Source organism: Hypanus sabinus, chromosome 6 (genome assembly GCF_030144855.1).
Source record: "Hypanus sabinus isolate sHypSab1 chromosome 6, sHypSab1.hap1, whole genome shotgun sequence".
NCBI lineage: Eukaryota > Metazoa > Chordata > Chondrichthyes > Myliobatiformes > Dasyatidae > Hypanus > Hypanus sabinus.
This window is the reverse complement of record NC_082711.1, coordinates 17,504,225-17,522,973: the sequence shown is the minus strand read 5'-3', so window position 1 is coordinate 17,522,973 and position 18,749 is coordinate 17,504,225. Positions and strand designations below refer to the sequence as shown.

General features: G+C 45.4%; 1 protein-coding gene across 1 annotated transcript in view; it reads right to left on the bottom strand.

Annotated features, from left to right (window-relative positions):
* scn5lab (sodium channel, voltage gated, type V-like, alpha b) overlaps positions 1–18,749 on the bottom strand; it is a 672,977-nt gene that overhangs the window by 64,098 nt on the left and 590,130 nt on the right. Inside the window, exons 20-21 of the mRNA XM_059971792.1 lie at positions 13,260–13,414; positions 9,732–9,905 (exon numbers count right to left, since the gene is read on the bottom strand). Of these exons, the coding sequence (XP_059827775.1) occupies positions 9,732–9,905; positions 13,260–13,414 (329 nt within the window). The remainder of the gene's footprint in view (positions 1–9,731; positions 9,906–13,259; positions 13,415–18,749) is intronic.

Sequence of the window (18,749 nt, the reverse complement as noted above, 5' to 3'; positions counted from 1 at the left end):
AGTGTGGCTGGGAGCTGGCGTGGGAGGCAGCAAACACCAGGGACTGTGACAGCAAATGGTATTATCTAATTTAGATAAAAAAGAAGATAAAACTGGTAAATCCAAAAACAAAATGCTGGAAGGGACAAAGCAAAGGATTCACGTCTGAGTTCCAAACCTGTAAATTCTCTCATTAAGAAAGGTTAAAGGTCAACACAGAGTAAAACACACACATCACAACTTGCCCCAGGCCTCGTTAAGGTATTCTATTTGTTAGTAGCACTGTCACACAAGAATGCAGAGAACTATTCGTGTTTACCTTCATGTAGCCTGTGGCTCGGGCATTGATGAAGCTTCTTATTAGCTACTCTGCTGTACTTTTGATCTATAATTTTACTGACCAGCAAGAGTTAGGGGTGGGAACCATTTCCTCTGTGTGTCTGGGCTCTGGAGGCAGTAACTCAGGGTCAGCAGCTCCCAGACTGGCTTGCTTGTAAGCAAAGTTGCCAGACAAGTTGATAGGGTGGCTAGGTAGGTGCATGGTGTGCTGGCCTTCACTGGTCAGGGATTAAAGTTCAAGAGCCGTGAGGTAATTTTTCAGCTCTCTAAGACTGATTAGACTACTGTTGTGTTCAGTTCTGGTCACCTCAGAAGGGCGTGGAAGCTTTGTGGTTCCCTACCTGGGCTCCACGGACCCCTCGGTTAATGCTAAGGGTCCATGGCATAAAAATGGTTGGGAATCCCTTCTTTAGAGTGTGCAGAAGAGATTTACCAGGATGCTGCCTGGATTAGAGAACATGTCTTGTGAGGATAAGTTGAGCAAGCGAGGGCTTTTCTGTTTGGAGCAGAGGAGGGTGAGAGGCGACTTGACAGAGGTGTACCAGATGGTAAGAAGCATAGTGGACGGCCAGAGACAGATTTCAAGGTGATTCGAGGAAAGTATAGAATAGGGGGAATGTGAGAGGTAGGTTTTTCACACAGATTGGGGTGGGTGCATGATACCTGCTGTCAGGGTGGTAGAGGGGCATTTAAGAGACTCAGATAGGCAATGGATGAAAGAGAAATGGAGGTCTATTGTTTTGATTGATCTTAGAGTAGGATAAAGGATCAGCATGACAAAGTGGGCTGAAAGGCCTTTACTGCGCTGTACTGTTCTATGTAAATAAGACTATAGAGGAATTGGGAAAGGGCTGGGTTCAGACCGATCATGGCCCATCGTCATCATCATGTGCTGTGTCATGTTACATGGGTGATCACAGTCTTGACCATGATTGTTCTGGGCAAATTTTCTTACAAAAGCGTTTTGCCATTGTTTTCTTCTGGGCAGTGTCTTTACAAGACGGGTGACCCCGGCCATTATCAATACTCTTCAGAGATTGTCTGCATGGTGTCAATGGTTGAATAACTAGGACCAGTTGCTCATATGACCATCGGCCACCTACACCCATGGCTTCACGTGACCTTAATTGGGGGGCTAAGCAGGTGCTACACCTTGCCTAAGGGTGATCTGCAGGCTAGCAGACAGAAGGAGCACTTTATGCCTCCCTTGGTAGAAATGTGGTCCAACCCCACCACCCTGATCTTGTCCGAAGGTTCTTAAAACTCCCCATGAGTGTGGTGGAGGAAGCACTACCCAATGCCATTAAACTGTCTACTCTGGGTGTTATTCTGGAGATACCACAATTGGGATGTCCACTGTGGTGGTAAGGACAGGTTAGCCCAACAATAGCCCCAGTTTATTGTTAAATAGCTTTAGTTGTGAAGTCCTGAAGTTAATTGGGAATGGAATAAACTTAGAACCTGGCTGGGTAAACCCTGTCACAAAGCTCTGGCACCAACCATGTCCCAACATTGATGCCTAATGCATCAAACAAGAAACATTGGGAATCTCAGCTGATCAGGCAATGTTGGTGGAAAAATAATCAAGGTTAACATTTCCAGCTTGGGGACCCTTCACAGGATCAGCTTCCAATCTGTCTTAGTCTCTCTCCACAGATGCTGCCTCACCTCCTGAATGTTTCTGGAATTTTCCAGTTTGATTTCAGATTTCCAACATACTTCTCATTTCAAATAAAAAGCATGTTTACTTTTCATTTCATGCCCTTTAGAGGCAGGGCTCTGGAAACTTCAAGTGGTATCAGGCCAAGTCATTGGGTGCGCTTGAGGCAGAAATTGGTGAGGGGTTAAGGGTTATGAGGAGAAGGCAGGAAAAGTGGGGCTGAAAAAAATCAGCCATGATTGAATAGGCCACATAGTTATGCTGCTTTTTTGTCTTCTAGTTGTGGGTCAGGGGAAATCTGTGAGATTCCAGTGGCACCTCCCCTGGTATAAATGCCATCTTCTAGACCAAAGAACAATTTATCACCGATCTCAGTCACCTTAATCAGGTGGTTATATGTGTCACACAATGGTCTTCATTTCCCCAAAGAGGTTCTGGCTGCCAGAGCTGCTTGGGGAAATGAAGCTCATAACAGACCTACAGGGAGATTGTGATAAACCTGTAAAATTGTCTAGTTTGGTAACAGGCAGAATATTGTGCTCATTTCTGGTCACCCAACCTTGAACTAACTCAGGCAGACTCCTGGTGGCGTGGATGAGATAGGCCATAGCTGTAGAACTCTCATATCTTCTAGTCTGTATGGTTGTGGACGTAGACAGGGATAATACATGGGACCCTGGTAGAACCTCCCTGTGTATCAATCCCACTTTCTAGACAATAAGAATACTTATCACTCAGACTCAGCATTAATAGTGCCAGCATGCAAATGATGCATCCAAAGCCAAAAGATCATCGGACCCATAGACATAGGAGCAGAATAGGCCAGCCTATTGGGTTTGCTCCACATTCAATCGTGGCTGATTTATTATCCCTCTCAACCCCCATTCTCCTGCCTTCTCCCCTTAACCTTTGGCAAACTTACTAATTAAGAACTTATTAACCTCTGTTTTAAATACACTCAATGGCTTGGCCTCCACAACCAGGCTTCCTCCCTCATTCTTCTAAATTCCATCAAGTAGAGACCCAGAGCCATCAAATGCTCATCATATGTTAACCCATCTATTCCCAAGATTATTCTCGTGATCCTTCTCCAAATCCTCTACAATACCTATGCATCCGTTCGTAGATAAGAAGCCCAAAACTGCTCATATTTCACTGTATGTACATCCAACAAATCAAGCTAATCTTTAATGTTTAAAGTCACAGAGAGATAAAGCTGTTCAGATCTGAATCAGGCCTTTTGGCCCATCATGTTTATGCCAGCAATCACGTCTCTCTATACTGTTCCATAACCTGGAGCCCTTTACCTCTATTAATCATCTCGCAGCCTATGCCGCTCCTCCAAAGGAACCACAACCTTGTCGTGGTCTGGAGGCTTGCGTACCTCAATGACCCAGACAGCTGTGTTAGTTGGAGTCAGGGCTTTTTGTTTCAGCTCCTGGTAGGGTCACCCATGCCAAACAGGTCAAAGGGTAGAGGCCAGACTAAGGGTGGTCCATCAGTCCTCCAGGCTTCGGGGTTCAGCTCAGATCTAACAACCCTGATTGGTGAAACAGAAGTGTTACGGAAACAGCAGTGAAGAATTCTTCTGCATTTGAGTGTGATGGTGTTCCTGAGTCTCCACCTGGATCTGCATGACTGACTGTTGTGAAAACTGACAGGAGGCTACTGACACGACGAAGGAAGCCCTGAACACCACCAGAGATGGAGGAGCTTCATCACTGTTGTAATCGCAAGTGTAACGGGGTGTAAGTAAGTAATTCTCTGTCGCTATCTCCAGCCTCGCCTCCCTCCCTCACCTGGCTCCATCTGCCAATCTACCCTCCTCAACGCCTCCCTGTCACCTTTTTATACTGGGTATTTCCCCTCCAAATGAAGGGGCTTGACCTGAAACGTTGACCGCCCGCTTGCCTCCACAGATACTGACTGACCTGCTGAATATCTCCAGCATCCCTATTCAATCCACATTCCAGCATCTGCTGTCTCATCTGTCTCAATCCCATCTGCTTGCATTAATTCTGTCTCCCTCTCCACCCTGTTCATTCAAGTACCTGTCCAGGTTATCCTTACGGGTTAAGATTAAGATTAACTTTATTTGTCACATGTACGTTGAAACATACAACGTAATGTGCTGTGTGTGTCAAAGCAAATCAGCGAGGATTGTGCTGGGGGCAGCACACAAGAGTTACCACACTCCAGCGCCAACATAGCATGGTCACAACTCACTAACCCTTTGGAATGTGGGAGGAAATCGGAGCACCCACACGGTCATGGGGAGACCGTACAAACTCTTTACAGACAGTGGCAGAAATCAAGCCCTGATCTTTCAGCCACATTGTAAAGTAATGCGGTAACTGCTGCACTACCGTTACTGTGCCTGGCTCCACCACCTCCTCATTCCAGACAACAACTACTGGGGAAAGAAGCTACCCCTCAGATCCTCTTTAAACCTACCTCCTCTCTCCCTGAGCAGATACACCCTCTATTTTTAGACAGCGTGAACATGGGCAATAGACACTGGCTTCCTAGATAGGCTGTGGAAAGAGATTTACTGGAGAGATTCCAGCTTAGGTACTGGACTTGCAGTCCTTGGAGAGTGGAAGGTTAAGGAGGGGCTAGCTAACAGTGTACGAGATCATGAGGGATGCTAGAGAGGGTGAACAGGGACTGCTTTTAGGGGATGGTTCGTCAAAAACGAATTATGCATCAAACAAAGTACACAAGATAATATGAAGAGAAAACTTCTTTCTGTGGAGAGCAGCTGTGATTGGGATTTACCAACTGTTCAAGAGATGGAGATGGAGTCACAGAGTAATTGTGTGCTATAGCACAGAAACAGGCCCTTCTAGTCAGTACCAAACTATTATACTGCCTACTCCCATCAACCCACAGCTGGACCATAGCCATCTACATCTCTCTCATCCACGTACTTATCTAAATTTCTCTTAAATGTTGCAATCAAATCTGCATCCACCACTCGTTCCACACTCTCACCACCTTCTGAAGATCCCAGATTCCCCTTAAATATTTCACCTTTCATCCTTAACCTACGACCTCTAGTTCTAGGCTCACCAAACCCGAGAAGGAAAAGCCTGCTTGCGTTCATCCTATCTTCACCCTTCATAGACCATGAGATGAAGATTCAAGTCTGGGAGAAAACCGGTTTACTTTTACCCCATCTACGCCTCTCATAATTTTCCATACCTCTATCAAATCTTCCCTTAATCTTCCATGTTCTAGGGAATAAAGTCCAAACTATTCAATCTTTCCCTATAATTCAGGTCCTTCAGTTCGAGCAACATCCTTGTAGACTTCCTCTGTACTCTTTCAACCTTGTTTACATCTTTCCTGTAAGTAGGTGACCAAAACTGCACACAATACTCCAAATTAGGCTTCACCAACTTCTTTTACAACTTCAGAACATCCCATCTCCTGTACTTAATATTTTGAACATCTATGCTCCAGAGAATAAAGTCCTAACCTATTCAACCTCGTCCTATAACACAGATTCTCAGGTTAACATTAAGGGTTAGTGTCTCAAGTTCTTGTCTGACTTCCATGATCCACCAAATCTGTATTGTAAGCACATCTCCTGTTCAAGGTCCCTGACCATGTGCTTGAATACTCATATGAAAAAGAGATTAAACAGAACAGGGGCCAGCACATAACCTTGTTTCTCGCCTTTTGCTTAGAGACGCTCAGAGCAATTTAGAAGGTAGGCGTCACTCAGATCTGTAGAGCGCCCGGCAGAAGAGGAAGACAGCAGCAACAGCCATGCCAACAGAATCAGCGCAGCTCCCTTGCCCCTACCGTGAACGTCTACACCATTCAAGAACTGGACTTTACAGTCACCTCCTAACAGACATCAGATGAGCTGCACAAACACAATCGACGGACAAACAGCACCTTGCTTTCAAAGGTAAATTTAATAGGCACTTGAGACATTAACCTGCAGGGCAATGGCAAAATGTGCTACTGAATGGGACTGAGGGAAATTGATCTTCCAGGAGCTGGCATGAACCAGGCAGACTGAATTGCCTCATTCCGGGCCACAATCCGTGTGTCTGTACCGAGGTGTTACTATTTAATGCAGGGCCGATGTGTCCGAGCCAACAGTCAAGTGACAAGACAGCCATTTAGTCATCGTCACCTCTCATGGCTTCTGGCCTTATGCAATTAGCTGACACTATGGAGGGCATCACGAGCTTTGCGACTCAGCTCACTATCTGTGTGCTAATAACGAATGGCCCATTATGGCTATCTGAGCATTGTATTGTGTATATAACACCTCGAGTGTGCTAAAATCAAGAGTTAATTATAGCCCCTCTTCATCACTGTGACTTAATTCTCCCACGTGCCAGCTCTTGCCTGAAGCCCTTGTTCTTACAGAGGCGTGGACGGAACAGAGCCCAGAGACTAGACTTGCTACCGTGAAAGGCCAAAGAATGTAACAGTGGAGATTGAGGCTACCCAGCTCATCATAAATATGCTACTTTTTTGATAGAGCTACCCAGTTTCTGCTCCCTACATGGAACTGAAATTCAGTACATTACGGCAGAGTGCAGGTGCTTCAGCCCACGATGCTATACTGACCTTTTAAATGACTCTATGATCAATATAAACTTTCCTTCCCACATATTCCTCCATTTTTCTGTCATCCATGTGCCTCTTTAAGAGTTTATTCAATGCTCCTAATATATCCGTCTCTACCACCACCAGGGCGAACCACACACCCACCACTCTCTGTGTAAAATTCCTACCCCTGACTTCCCCCTATAGCATAACACTTTAAAGCACTAGCAACCTGGATTCAGTTTCCACCATTGTCTATAAGGTATGTTCTCCCTGAATGCTCCGGTTTTCTCCCGTATTCCAAAGAGGTATGGGTTAGGGCCGCCACCAGCTTATCCTCAGACTGTGTTGGCCGTTGATGTAAATAGAGCAATAGACCCATAGGACAGTACAGCACAAGAAACAGGCCCTTCGGCCCTTCTTGGCTGTGCCAAACCATTTTTCTGTCTAGTCCCACTGACCTGCACCTAGACCATATCCCTCCATACCCCTCTCATCCATGTACCTGTCCAAGTTTTTCTTAAATGTTAAAAGTGAGCCCGCACTTCATCTGGCAGCTCAGTCCACACTCCCACCACTCTCTGCGTGAAGAAGCCCCCCAATATTCCCTTTAAACTTTCCTCCTTCACCCGTAACCCATGACCTCTGGCTTTTTTCTCCCCTGGCCTCAGTGGAAAAAGCCTGCTTGCATTCACTCTATCTATGCCCATCATATACACCTCGATCAAATCTCCCCTCATTCTTCTACGCTCTAGGGAATATCCTAACCTATTCAACCTTTCTCTGTAACTCAGTTTCTCAAGTCCCGGCAACATCCTTGTAAACCTTCTCTGCACTCTTTCAACCTTATTAATATCCTTCCTGTAATTTGGTGACCAAAACTGCACACAATACTCCGAATTCGGCCTCACCAATGTCTTATATAACCTCACCATAACATTCCAACTCTTATACTCAATTTATAAAGGCCAATGTACCAAAAGCTCTCTTTACGACCCTATCTACCTGTGACGCTACTTTTAGGGAATTTTGTATCTGTATTCCCAGATCCCTCTGTTCTACTGCACTCCTCAGTGCTCTACCATTTATCTTGTATGTTCTACCTTGGTTTGACCTTCCGAAGAGTAAAATGATGCATTTCTCTGTAGGTTTCGGTGTGCATGTGGCAGATAAAGCTGATCTAATCTAATCTAAATTTATGTACCTCTCTGGGGAAACCTTTCAGCAGGGAAAGCAGACCCACTCTGTTAAGTCTCTCCTCATAATGCAAGACCTCCAGTCCAGCTGACATCCTTGTGATCCTCTCTTTCATATAGTGTGGTGACCAGAACTGCACACAATACTCCATGCGTGGTTTCTTCAGGGTGATACAGCCAGGGGTGGTAATGGGGATAACCTCACCACTTACGAAATGCTCCCAATGGCGTGCATCTCAAAGAGCCTCTGACAACCAAGTCCAGCTCCTGGGCTTCACGTGTGGCCTAGCAACGGAGCCCAGTGGAACCACTTCTACTGACAGAAGAAGGGGCAAGGGTGGGTTACTGGCACCTTAAAACCAACTGTTTCGGGCAGATGAAGCTCATCAGCCATGGCGAACAGTTCATCTAGGAGAGGGGAAACTCTGATCTCAAACCTGCACTGCCTTGCGGCTATACCCACTCATGGGGAAAACTTCGGGAATAACCCTGAAGGAAAAATTCAGAGTTGAAGTCCCTAAAGCGTTGAGTTCAACGCTGTCTGGCAACTCCTGTGAAGCTGCTGGTGCCAAACTGTACCGGTCTCTGCCGTTCCTCTGGGTTCATCAGATGTGTAGTGAGGAGGAGCTTGCTATATGGGCAACAGCTTGTTCTCCATATCGTACTGCCCCGGCTTGCATATGTAGACAGCTAGGATGCAACATCCATGGAGGCCTCAGTACTCCATATGCAGCCTAACCACTGTTCTGTACAACTGTAACATGGCATCCTAATGCAATGTAATTTTTAGATAAAATGTCACACGTTTAACCCTCCCGGGCAATGCTTCCAGTGTGTATTTGTAAAGCTATGTGCACATGTATTGAGGGCTTGGAGATATTCTAATAGGTGTGTGCGATCTGTTCGTGTGTGTGTGTGTTTAGTGTGTTATTTGATCATCAAGAGCTCACAGCTGGAAAAATATCTTTAGGAAAGTCTTTCCTCTCTTGAATTGGACACACAATTATAAACCAGGCCAAAGACCAGCCCTACGCTCCTGATCTTCGGTCACCCAGTGTGGAGGGGAGAGGGTGGCTTGGGGTCGGCCTGCACCCAGGCTTGGCCATTCTAGCCATTCACAGTTCCAAGCAGTAGGCAGTCCAGAGCTCTGACCCTCTTCTATGGTTACATCTATGCCTGGGTGTCCTTCAACAAAGACCATGCAGTCTCTATGGTACAATGGGAGATTTCTGAGAAAGATGGGCCACTCAGGGGCTTGAATGTGTTGTGGATAGCAATAATCATATTTTTACTGTATTTGAAACTGAAATAGTTTATGAAGCAACACACACAGAATGTGGGAGGAGCTCAGCAGGTCAGGCAGCATCTATGGAGAAGAATAAAGAGTTGACTTTTTGGACCAAGACCCTTCATCAGGACTGAAAAGGAAGGGGGAAGAAGACAGAATGAGAAGGCGGGGGAAGAGAAGGAACACAAACTGGCAGGGGATAGGTGAAACCAGGTGAGGGGGGAGGTAGGTGGGTGGGTGAAGTGAAGTCCTGATTTATTGTATAGTGTCTTGTTGGTGAATAAACTATTTAATAAAAAAGGAGTCGCTAGGAACCATGGTCTGGAAATGGTTGCTAGGTGATTAATCCTTTTGGGGGAGGGGTTTGGGATGGATTTGAGCAAAACCATTTGTGCAGATGGTTTATCAGCACACTGGTCATTGGGGCAAAGTGTGTCAGACACACAAATGAGATGAGATGTCTGACCACCATTGTAAGCCCTATAAACCTCCAGAGCTCAGGGTGATGGGACCCACCAATTATTTTACCACCCAGAGACGTAAATGGCCTTGTTCTATGAATACACAACAGCCAGAGTGCATTAAAGGTGAGGCTGGAGAAGTCTAGAAAGAAAATTAAAACTGGTCTCCAAGCAACATGGGCATTTCGACCTCTGATCGCCCGAACATTGCCAGCCCCATTCTCACACATACTTACCGCGACAATCAGGAAGTCCAACCAGCACCAGGCATTGGTGAAATACTTCTTGAAGCCGTAGGCCACCCACTTGAGAAGCATCTCCAGCACAAAGACATAGGTGAAGACCTTGTCTAAGTACTCCAGCACCACCTTTATCACCGGCTTTTTATCAATGTTGATGTCTTCAAATGTCTGCAGAACATGAAGGCACAGTCAGCATGGAATGTGGAACAGGTCTCTAGATCAATCACTGCACCTCCTCCAGAAAACCAAAACAACCTGATACCTGAACTGGTTGGTAAGGGTACTGCGGGGAAATGCTACAATACTCAACACTCTGCCCAGTGTCAGACCGGGCAATGCCCCTGCTCCTCTGTGTCTGGGCAAGGGTCCTGCTGTTTCATCGTCTTTGTATCATGCCAGTCAGTGGAAACACAGAGATCTGAAAAGGTTGCAGAGTTGGAGGTCGTGGATGACATGAGTCATGGGCACAGAAGGGATTGAACAAAACGTAAAAGAAAATGGGATTTCTAAAGACGTGGCATTGTTTGGCAGGCAGGAGGAATGGATGGTTGAGAATGGACAAGAGTCAGGCTTGACCTGGAGTTCTGCCATTTCCCAAGGAAAGCAGGGAGAGATTCCTGAGCAATTTATTAGCAGTGTGGAGGAACAGAGAGATCTTGGGGTCCATGTCCATGGATCGCTCAAAGTTGCCACACAGGGTGGTAGCTGCAATATCACCTCACGACTCTTGAACCAGTGAAAATATTGGTTGACCTCACTTGGAATACTGTATTCAGGTCTAGTCAACTCATTATAGGAAGGATGTGAAAACTTCAGAGAGGGTGCAGAAGAGACTTACCGGGACGCTGTCTGGATTAGAGAGCAGTAAGAGGAAAAGTTGAGGAGCTAGGGCTTTTCTCTTTGGAGTGAAGCTGAGAGGTGACTTGATAAAGGTGTCTAGGATGATAAGAGGCATGAGAGAAATGATAGCCAGTGCCTTTTTAACAGATCGGCAACAGCTAATATGAGAGGGAATAATTTTAAGGTGATTGGAGGAACGTATAGGGGGAATGTCAGCAGTAAGCTTTTTAACACAGAGGGTGGTGGATGTGTGGAAAGAGCTGTGGGGTGGAGATAGAGACAGACACATTAGAGACTCTTAGGTGGGCACATGGATGAAAAAATGGAGGGCTACGTGGAAGGAAGCACAAGATTGATCTTGGAGAAGGTTTAAAGGTCTGCACATCATAGGCCGAAGGGCCTATACTGTACTGCATGGTTCCATGTTCTGTGCTCTATCAGAACATGATAGTAGGAGACTTACAAACCGATGTTAACATTAATGAGTGACAATAGACAGTAGGTGCAGGAGTAAACCATTTGGCCCTCCTAGCCAGCACCACCATTCACTGTGATCATGGCTGATCATACACAATCAGTACCCCATTCCTGCCCTCTCCCCATATCCCTTGACCCCGCTATCCATAAGAGCTCTATCTAACTCTCTCTTGAATGCATCCAGAGACTTGGCCTCCACTGCCTTCTGGGGCAGAGCGTTCCACATATCCACCACTCTCTGGGTGAAAAAGTTTTTCCGCATGTGTGTTCTAAATGGCCTACCCCTTATTCTTAAACTGTGGCCTCTAGTTCTGGACTCACCCATCAGCGGGAACATGCTTCCTGCCTCCAGTGTGTCCAATCCCTTAATAATCTTATATGTTTCAATCAGATCCCCTCTCATCCTTCTAAATTCCAGTGTATACAAGCCCAGTTGCTCCAGTCTTTCAACATATGACATTCCCGCTATTCCAGGAATTAACCTTGTGAACCTACGCTGCACTCCCTCAATAGCAAGAATGTCCTTCCTCAAATTTGGAGACCAAAACTGCACACAATACTCTAGGTGGGGTCTCACCAGGGCCCTGTACAGCTGCAGAAGGACCTCTTTACTCCTATACTCAATTCCTCTTTTTATAAAAGCCAGCATACCATTAGCTTTCTTCACTGCCTGCTGTACCTGCATGCTTACTTTCATTGACTAATGTACAAGAACACCTAGATCTCATTGTACTTCCCCTTTTCCTAACTTGACTCCACTTAGATAGTAATCTGCCTTCCTGTTCTTGCCACCAAAGTGGATAACCTCACATTTATCCACATTAAACTGCATCTGCCATACATTTGCCCACTCATCCAACCTGTCCAAGTCACCCTGCATTCTCATAACATCCTCCTGACATTTCACACTGCCACCCAGCTTTGTGTCATCAGCAAATTTGCTAATGTTACTTTTAATCCCTTCATCTAAATCATTAATGTATATTGTCAAACATTTGTGGTCGCAGCACCGAACCTTGCAGTACCCCACTGGTCACAGCCTGCCATTCCGAAAGGGACCCGTTAATCGCTACTCTTTGTTTCCTGTCAGCCACCAATTTTCAGTCCATGTCAGTACTTTGCCCCCAATACCATGTGCCCTAATTTTGCCCACTAATCTCCTATATGGGACTTTATCAAAAGCTTTCTGGAAGTCCATGTACACTACATCCACTGGATCTCCCTTGTCCATTTTCATAGTTACATCCTCAAAAAAATCCAGAAGATTAGTTGAGCATGATTTTCCCTTCATAAATCCATGCTGATTCGGACTGATCCTTCTACTGCTATTCAATGTGTCGTAATTTCCTCTTTTATAATTGACTCCAGCATCCTTCCCACCACTGACGTCAGGCTAACCGGTCTATAATTCCCTGTTTTCTCTCTCCCTCCTTTCTTGAAAAGTGGGACAACATTAGCCACCCTCCAATCAGCAGGAACTGTTCCTGAATCTATAGAACATTGGAAAATGATTACCAATGCGTCCACGATTTCTAGAGCCACCTCTTTAAGTACCCTGGGATGCAGACCATCAGGTCCCGGGAACTTATCAGCCTCCAGACTCAACAGTCTATCCAACACCGTTTCTTGCCTAATATAAATTTCCTTCAGTTCATCCTTACCCTAGTTCCTTTGGCCACTATTACATCAGGGAGATTGTTTGTGTCTTCCCTAGTGAAGACAGATCCAAAGTACCTGTTCAACTCGTCTGCTATTTCCTTGCTCCCCATAATAAATTCACCCGTTTCTGTCTTCAATGGCCCAATTTTGGTCTTAACCAAAATTAACCAGTGGTTAGATTCTCTCTCACTGAAGACAGCCGTTGTCTCAGACTTCTGTGGCGTGAACGCTACTTGCCACTCATTGGCCTAAGAATGGATATTGTCTGGTTGTTACTCCTTGTCAGCACAGCAGACAGAGGTTGGGTCATTATGAGGTATGTAGATGAACACTCAAACCACCGAGGTATGGAGAGTACAGGCAGAGTGCTTGGAATTGGGATGAGTAGTTAAAGCCAGCATGGGCCCAGTAGGCTGCAGGGCCTGTTCTGGTGCCACAGGACAGGACAACTAATAATATCACAACCAAGAGATGTTCTGGAGCAAAGACAGGGTCTATGAAGTCTGGTGCCTCTCGGCCCAAGCCCAAAGCGAATTTGCGACTGACCAGGGCTCCACTGCTCAGTAGGATCATGAAGATGATGAAGCTCTCGAACCAGTTGTGCTCCACAATTTTGTAGCAGGTTTTCCTCAGGTTCCACCAGATCCTGCCGAAGCCGGTCGTCACATCAATCTGGCAGCAGCTGAAGTGGCGGACGCAGGCTGTGGAAAGAGAGAAATAAAGTGAGAGGGAGAAAGGAAGAGAGGGAGACAGTGAAAAAGAGAGAGAGAGAGAGAGAGAGAGAGAGAGAGCAGGGTACAGAGAGAATGAGAGAGGAAGAGGGAGAGAGAGAGAGAAAGGAAGAAAGAGAGGGAGAAAAGAGAGAACCAGAGAGAGGGAGGGAGGGCTCAGGGCTCCACCAGAGTGAAGGACTGGCATTCTGAGTCCTTCCCAACTTCAGGGAAGGAAGAAAATGAGAATTTCACTTTGAGGGTGGCTTTAAGGAGGCCTTTCATGAGACCTTCCATGGCAACCCATTGAGCCAAAGCTGGCTTCACACATTCCCATTTGCTGACTCACGTGTTCTCATTCAACCGCTACAGTAATTAGTTGGTCAGGGCTCAGTCTGAGTTAGTTCTATGTCATGGCAAAGTTTTGCGCTGGGGAGTTGAGAGGGGAATCACTGAAGTCGGCTCCTATTCAATCAACAAGTTCTCCACAGATTCCTCCACGCACATTCTCTTCACTCTGACCTCCTTCCATCACTGTTAGTCAGGTCCTCAATGCCTGGCCCCAATTCATATCTGCCAGACTCACTCTGCCACACACCATAAGACCATAAGACAAAGGAGCAGAAGTCAGCCATTCGGCCCATCAAGTCTGCTCCACCATTTCATCATGAGCTGATCCAATCTCCCCTTTAGTCCCATTCCCCCGCCTTCTCACCACAACCTTTGATGCCATGACTACTCAGATACCTATCAATCTCTGCCTTAAGTACACTCAATGACCTGGCCTCCACAGCTGCCCGTGGCAACAAATTCGATAGATTCACCACCCTCTGGCTAAAAAATTTTTTTTGCATCTCTGTTTTGAATGGGCGCCCTGCAATCCTCAAGTCATGTCCTCTCGTACTAGACTCCCCCTCCGTGGGAAACAACTTTGCCACATCCACTCTGTCCATGCCTTTCAACATTCGAAATGTTTCTATGAGGTCCCCCCTCATTCTTCTAAACTCCAAGGAGTGCAGTCAAAGAGCGGTTCCTCATATGTTAAGCCTCTCATTCCCGGAATCATTCTAGTGAATCTTCTCTGAACCTTCTCCAATGCCTGTACATCCGTTCTTAAATGAGGAGCCCAAAACTGCACACAGTATTCCAAGTGAGGTCTTACCAGTGCCTTATAGAGCCTCAACATCACATCCCTGCTCCTATACTCGGTTCCTCTAGAAATGAATGCCAACATTGCATTTGCCTTCTTCACCAGCGACTCAACCTGGAGGTTAACCTTAAGGGTATTCTGCACGAGGACTCCCAAGTCCCGTTGCATCTCAGAACTTTGAATTCTCTCCCCATTTAAATAATAGTCTGCCCGTTTATTTCTTCTACCAAAGTGCGTGACCGTACACCAGCCTCTCTAACCTTTCTTCATGAAACAACCCACCCACTCCAGATATCAGTCCAATAAGCCTTCTCCAAACCACACCTAAAGCATTAACATCCTTCCTCAGGTAAGGAGTCTGATAATGTACGCAGTCTACCACCAGTGCTCTCACCAACTCTCAACAGCAGTGGTGGTAGAGGCAGATACATTAGGGACATTTGAGAGACGTTAGATAGGTAAATGGAGGGCTATGTGATCTTGGAGTAGGTTGAAAAGTAACCATGATAGAATCAATGAAAGACCATGCTAAAATAGGGCGTCAACCAGTGTGCACAACAAACTGCAAATATAAAAGAAAAAAATAATAAATAAATATCGAGAACATGAGATGATGAGTCCTTGAAAATGAGCCCATAAGTTGTGAGAATAGTTCGGTGACCTGGGTGGTGGGGGGCCCTGATGATGAATGCAGCTTTGCTGTGACAATGCTTCGTGTAGATGTGCTCAAAGGTGGGGAGGGCTTTACCCGTGATAGACTGAGCCGCATCCATTACTTTTCATAGGATTTTCCATAAATATTTGTACTCTTTCATTGTTAATAAAACTTGCAAACAGTTCATTGGCTGATGCCAATGGACAATAAATATAAATCACAGAACCTCACAGGATGAGAATAGGCCCTTTGGCCTATTATATTTGTGCCAATCCTAACTAATACCATCTTTTTGCACATGGTCGATATTTGTCTATTCCAAGAAACAAGGATCAAGGATTAACTTTATTCGCCATATACACTTACACAAATTTGGAATTTGCTCTTGTGCTTTGGTCAGGGTACAACATTCAACATTATAAAGAATTACATAAAAATAGAGGTTAAAGTACAAATATGGAATAAACTTTGAACAAATACGTAAATAATGGCATATATTTACACTGTAAACAGTGTTATAAGAAGTGGTTTGAAGTGTTTACAGTGCAATGACTGGGGTTATAGATGTGGGGGGGGGGGGGGTTAACCAGAATGGTTGATCAGATTAACTGGCTGGGGGAAGACACTTTTAAGATCAGAATCAGAATCAGGTTTAATTTCACCGGTGTATGTTGTGAAATTTGTTGTTATGTGGCAGTTGTACATTGTGATATGTAATAATGAAAACTGTGAATGACTGTAAGTATATAAGGGATGAAGTAAAGAGCTGGGAAGCTGATTGCTGAAAGATACAGGTCTGGAGAAGGAGGAGTCTAATAGGAGAGGACAGAAGGCCATGGAAGAAAGAAAAGAGGGATTGGGGGGGGAGCACCAGAGGGAGCCAGTGGGGAGGCAAGGAGATCAGGTGAGAGAGGGAAAAGAGGATGTGTTGTACAGAGTGTGGTGGATGAGGATGGGGTGGGGGTGTATAGTTACTCTAAAGGATTGAATGGTGCATGGAAAGGAGCTTTTAGAAAAGGTATTTTGCTGGGTGTGTGCTTTCCCTGCCTTTCATGAGCCTGTCTAAATGCATTGCTGTTAAATATGCTTCCACCACCTCCTGTGGCAGTGCATTCTGGGCATCTGCTGTGCAAAAACCAATCCTTACCCCACACTTCTCCCTTAAACCTTCCTGCTCTCTCACCTTAAATCCATGCCCTTTCGTTTGACATTTCTGTCCTGGGATGTTGTGGGGGTGGGTGGAAGATTCTATCTGCCCTATCTATGTCTCCCATCACATTTTAAATACTTCTATCTGACCGCCTCTCAGCCTCCGACGCTGCAGAGAAGACAATGCATGTTTATCCAACCCAGTGAAAGGGAAACTAATTCAGCAAATAGCGCTGTCTAATTCAGTTTGACATTGGAAATCTGGCCTGATTTAGTGCAACATTAAGCAATTATGATAGTGAGTTAAATGCACTTATGTAACAGGATGCTGGGTATCATTTTCCTTTCAAATAAATAACCACTCCATGCTCCATTCAATCCATTAGAGTAACTGTACCCCCCCCCCCCCCCATCATCCACCACACTTGGTACAGAACCACTTGTCTTTATTACTTGCATTTCAGTCATCACAAAAGGAACCAGCTACCTAAAGCCTCTTCTGTTAACTCTACCCAGCAGTGTGCAGTGAGGCTGAACTCGTCCTGCGTATCTGATTTCAGCCGGTTCAGACAGGGCAGGCTCACATCTAGGAAACAGCGCTCGATGTGATAACAATTTGAAGAGATGTTTAGACGGGCATGAGGAAAATTGAAGGATACAGACACTGTGTAGGCACAGGGGATCAGTTCAATTGGCTATCTGACTATTAATTGAGCTGGTTCAGCACACCAATGTGGGCTGAAGGGCCTGTGTCTCTGCTGTACTGTTCTACATTCCATGAGCTAATTCATACACATTGCCCTGTGCAAATTTCTGTAGATGTACAGTAAAGAGCATTCTAACTGATTGCATTAGTTTCTGGTCTGGTCGGGCCACTGCACAGGACTGGATAAAGCTGCAGAGGGGCACAAGATCAGTCAGCTCCATCACTAGCCTCCCCAGCATTGAGGACGTCTATTAAAGACAATCCCTCAAAAAGGCAGCATCCATCAGCAAGGATCCCAGGCACCCAGAACACACCCTCTTCTCATTACCATCATCCAGAAGGGCCTGTCGACACACACTCAATGTTTTAACAAAAGCTACTTCCCCTCCACCATCAGATTTCTGAAAGGACAGTGAACCAACACAAGAACACTACCTCATTATTTTTTTGCTCTTTTTTGTACTACTTATTTAATCTTTATATAAATGAACACCCATAGTGGGTAAGCTACTGGAACTGGATACATAGGTAACTGGATAGGCAGGGACTGATTACTGATAGTCAATGTGGCTTTACGTGTGGTCGGTCATGTCTATGATGGGATGTTATGTTGAAGTTGGTAAGGCCTAATCTGGTATGGTGTGTCCAGTTTTGGGTGCCTACCTACAGGAAAGATGTCAATACCATTGAAAGAGTAAAGAGAAAAGTTAAAAGGATGTTGCTGGGACTTGAGGGTCGGGGTTACAGGGAAAGATTGAATAGGTTAGGACCTTATTTCCTAGTGTGTAGGAGAAGGAGGGGAAATTGAGAGTGCGGAACGAGCTGGTGGATGCGGGTTCAATTCATCCTTTAAGAGAAGTTTGAATAGGTACATGGATGGGAGGGGTATGGAGGGCTACGGTCCAGGTGGAGGTCAATGGAACTAGGCAGATTAATAGTTCAGCACGGACTAGATGGGGGGAAGGTCCTGTTTCTGCGCTGTAGTTTTCTGTGACTCTCTGTCTCTATGATTCTGATTCTGTTTGTACCTGCATTTCTCAGCCAGATGGGTTTGCAGTGTGGGCTGCAAGGACAGAGGAAATATGGGAGGATATAACTTTAAGGTGATTAGAGTAAAAAAAAATTGGGATTGTAGAGATAAGTCTTTTTTACACATAGAATGGTGGGCGCATGGAACACTCTGCCAGGAGGGGTGCTGGGAGAGACAGATACATGAGGGACATTTAAGAGACTCTTAGTTATGTAGGACGGAAGGGTTAGATTAATCTTAGAGTAGTTTAAAAGTCTGAACAGGATCGTGGACGAATGTGCCTGGACAACGCTGTAGTGTTCTATGTTCTATGAAATGATGTTGTGCTCAGGGCTTCCTTGGAAAAACGTAACACCATCAATATCCGAGGATCCATCTGACAGCAGCTACAGAAGACCCAACACCACCAGGTTCAAGAACAGCCACCTCCCTTCAAACAGTTGGGCCTTGGCCAAGGGGCACAATGCTAATCATTATAGTTCAGCAACACTATGACCAGTCTGATCGCTCTGCACTAAGGTTTGCCATTTTGCTGTTATAAATGTGTTCTGTCTCATAAAGATTGTGTATAATTTACTCGGTTGAAAGGCAGCAGTGGAAAGGATGAACAGTTTCAAGTTCCTGGGATCTGTCCTG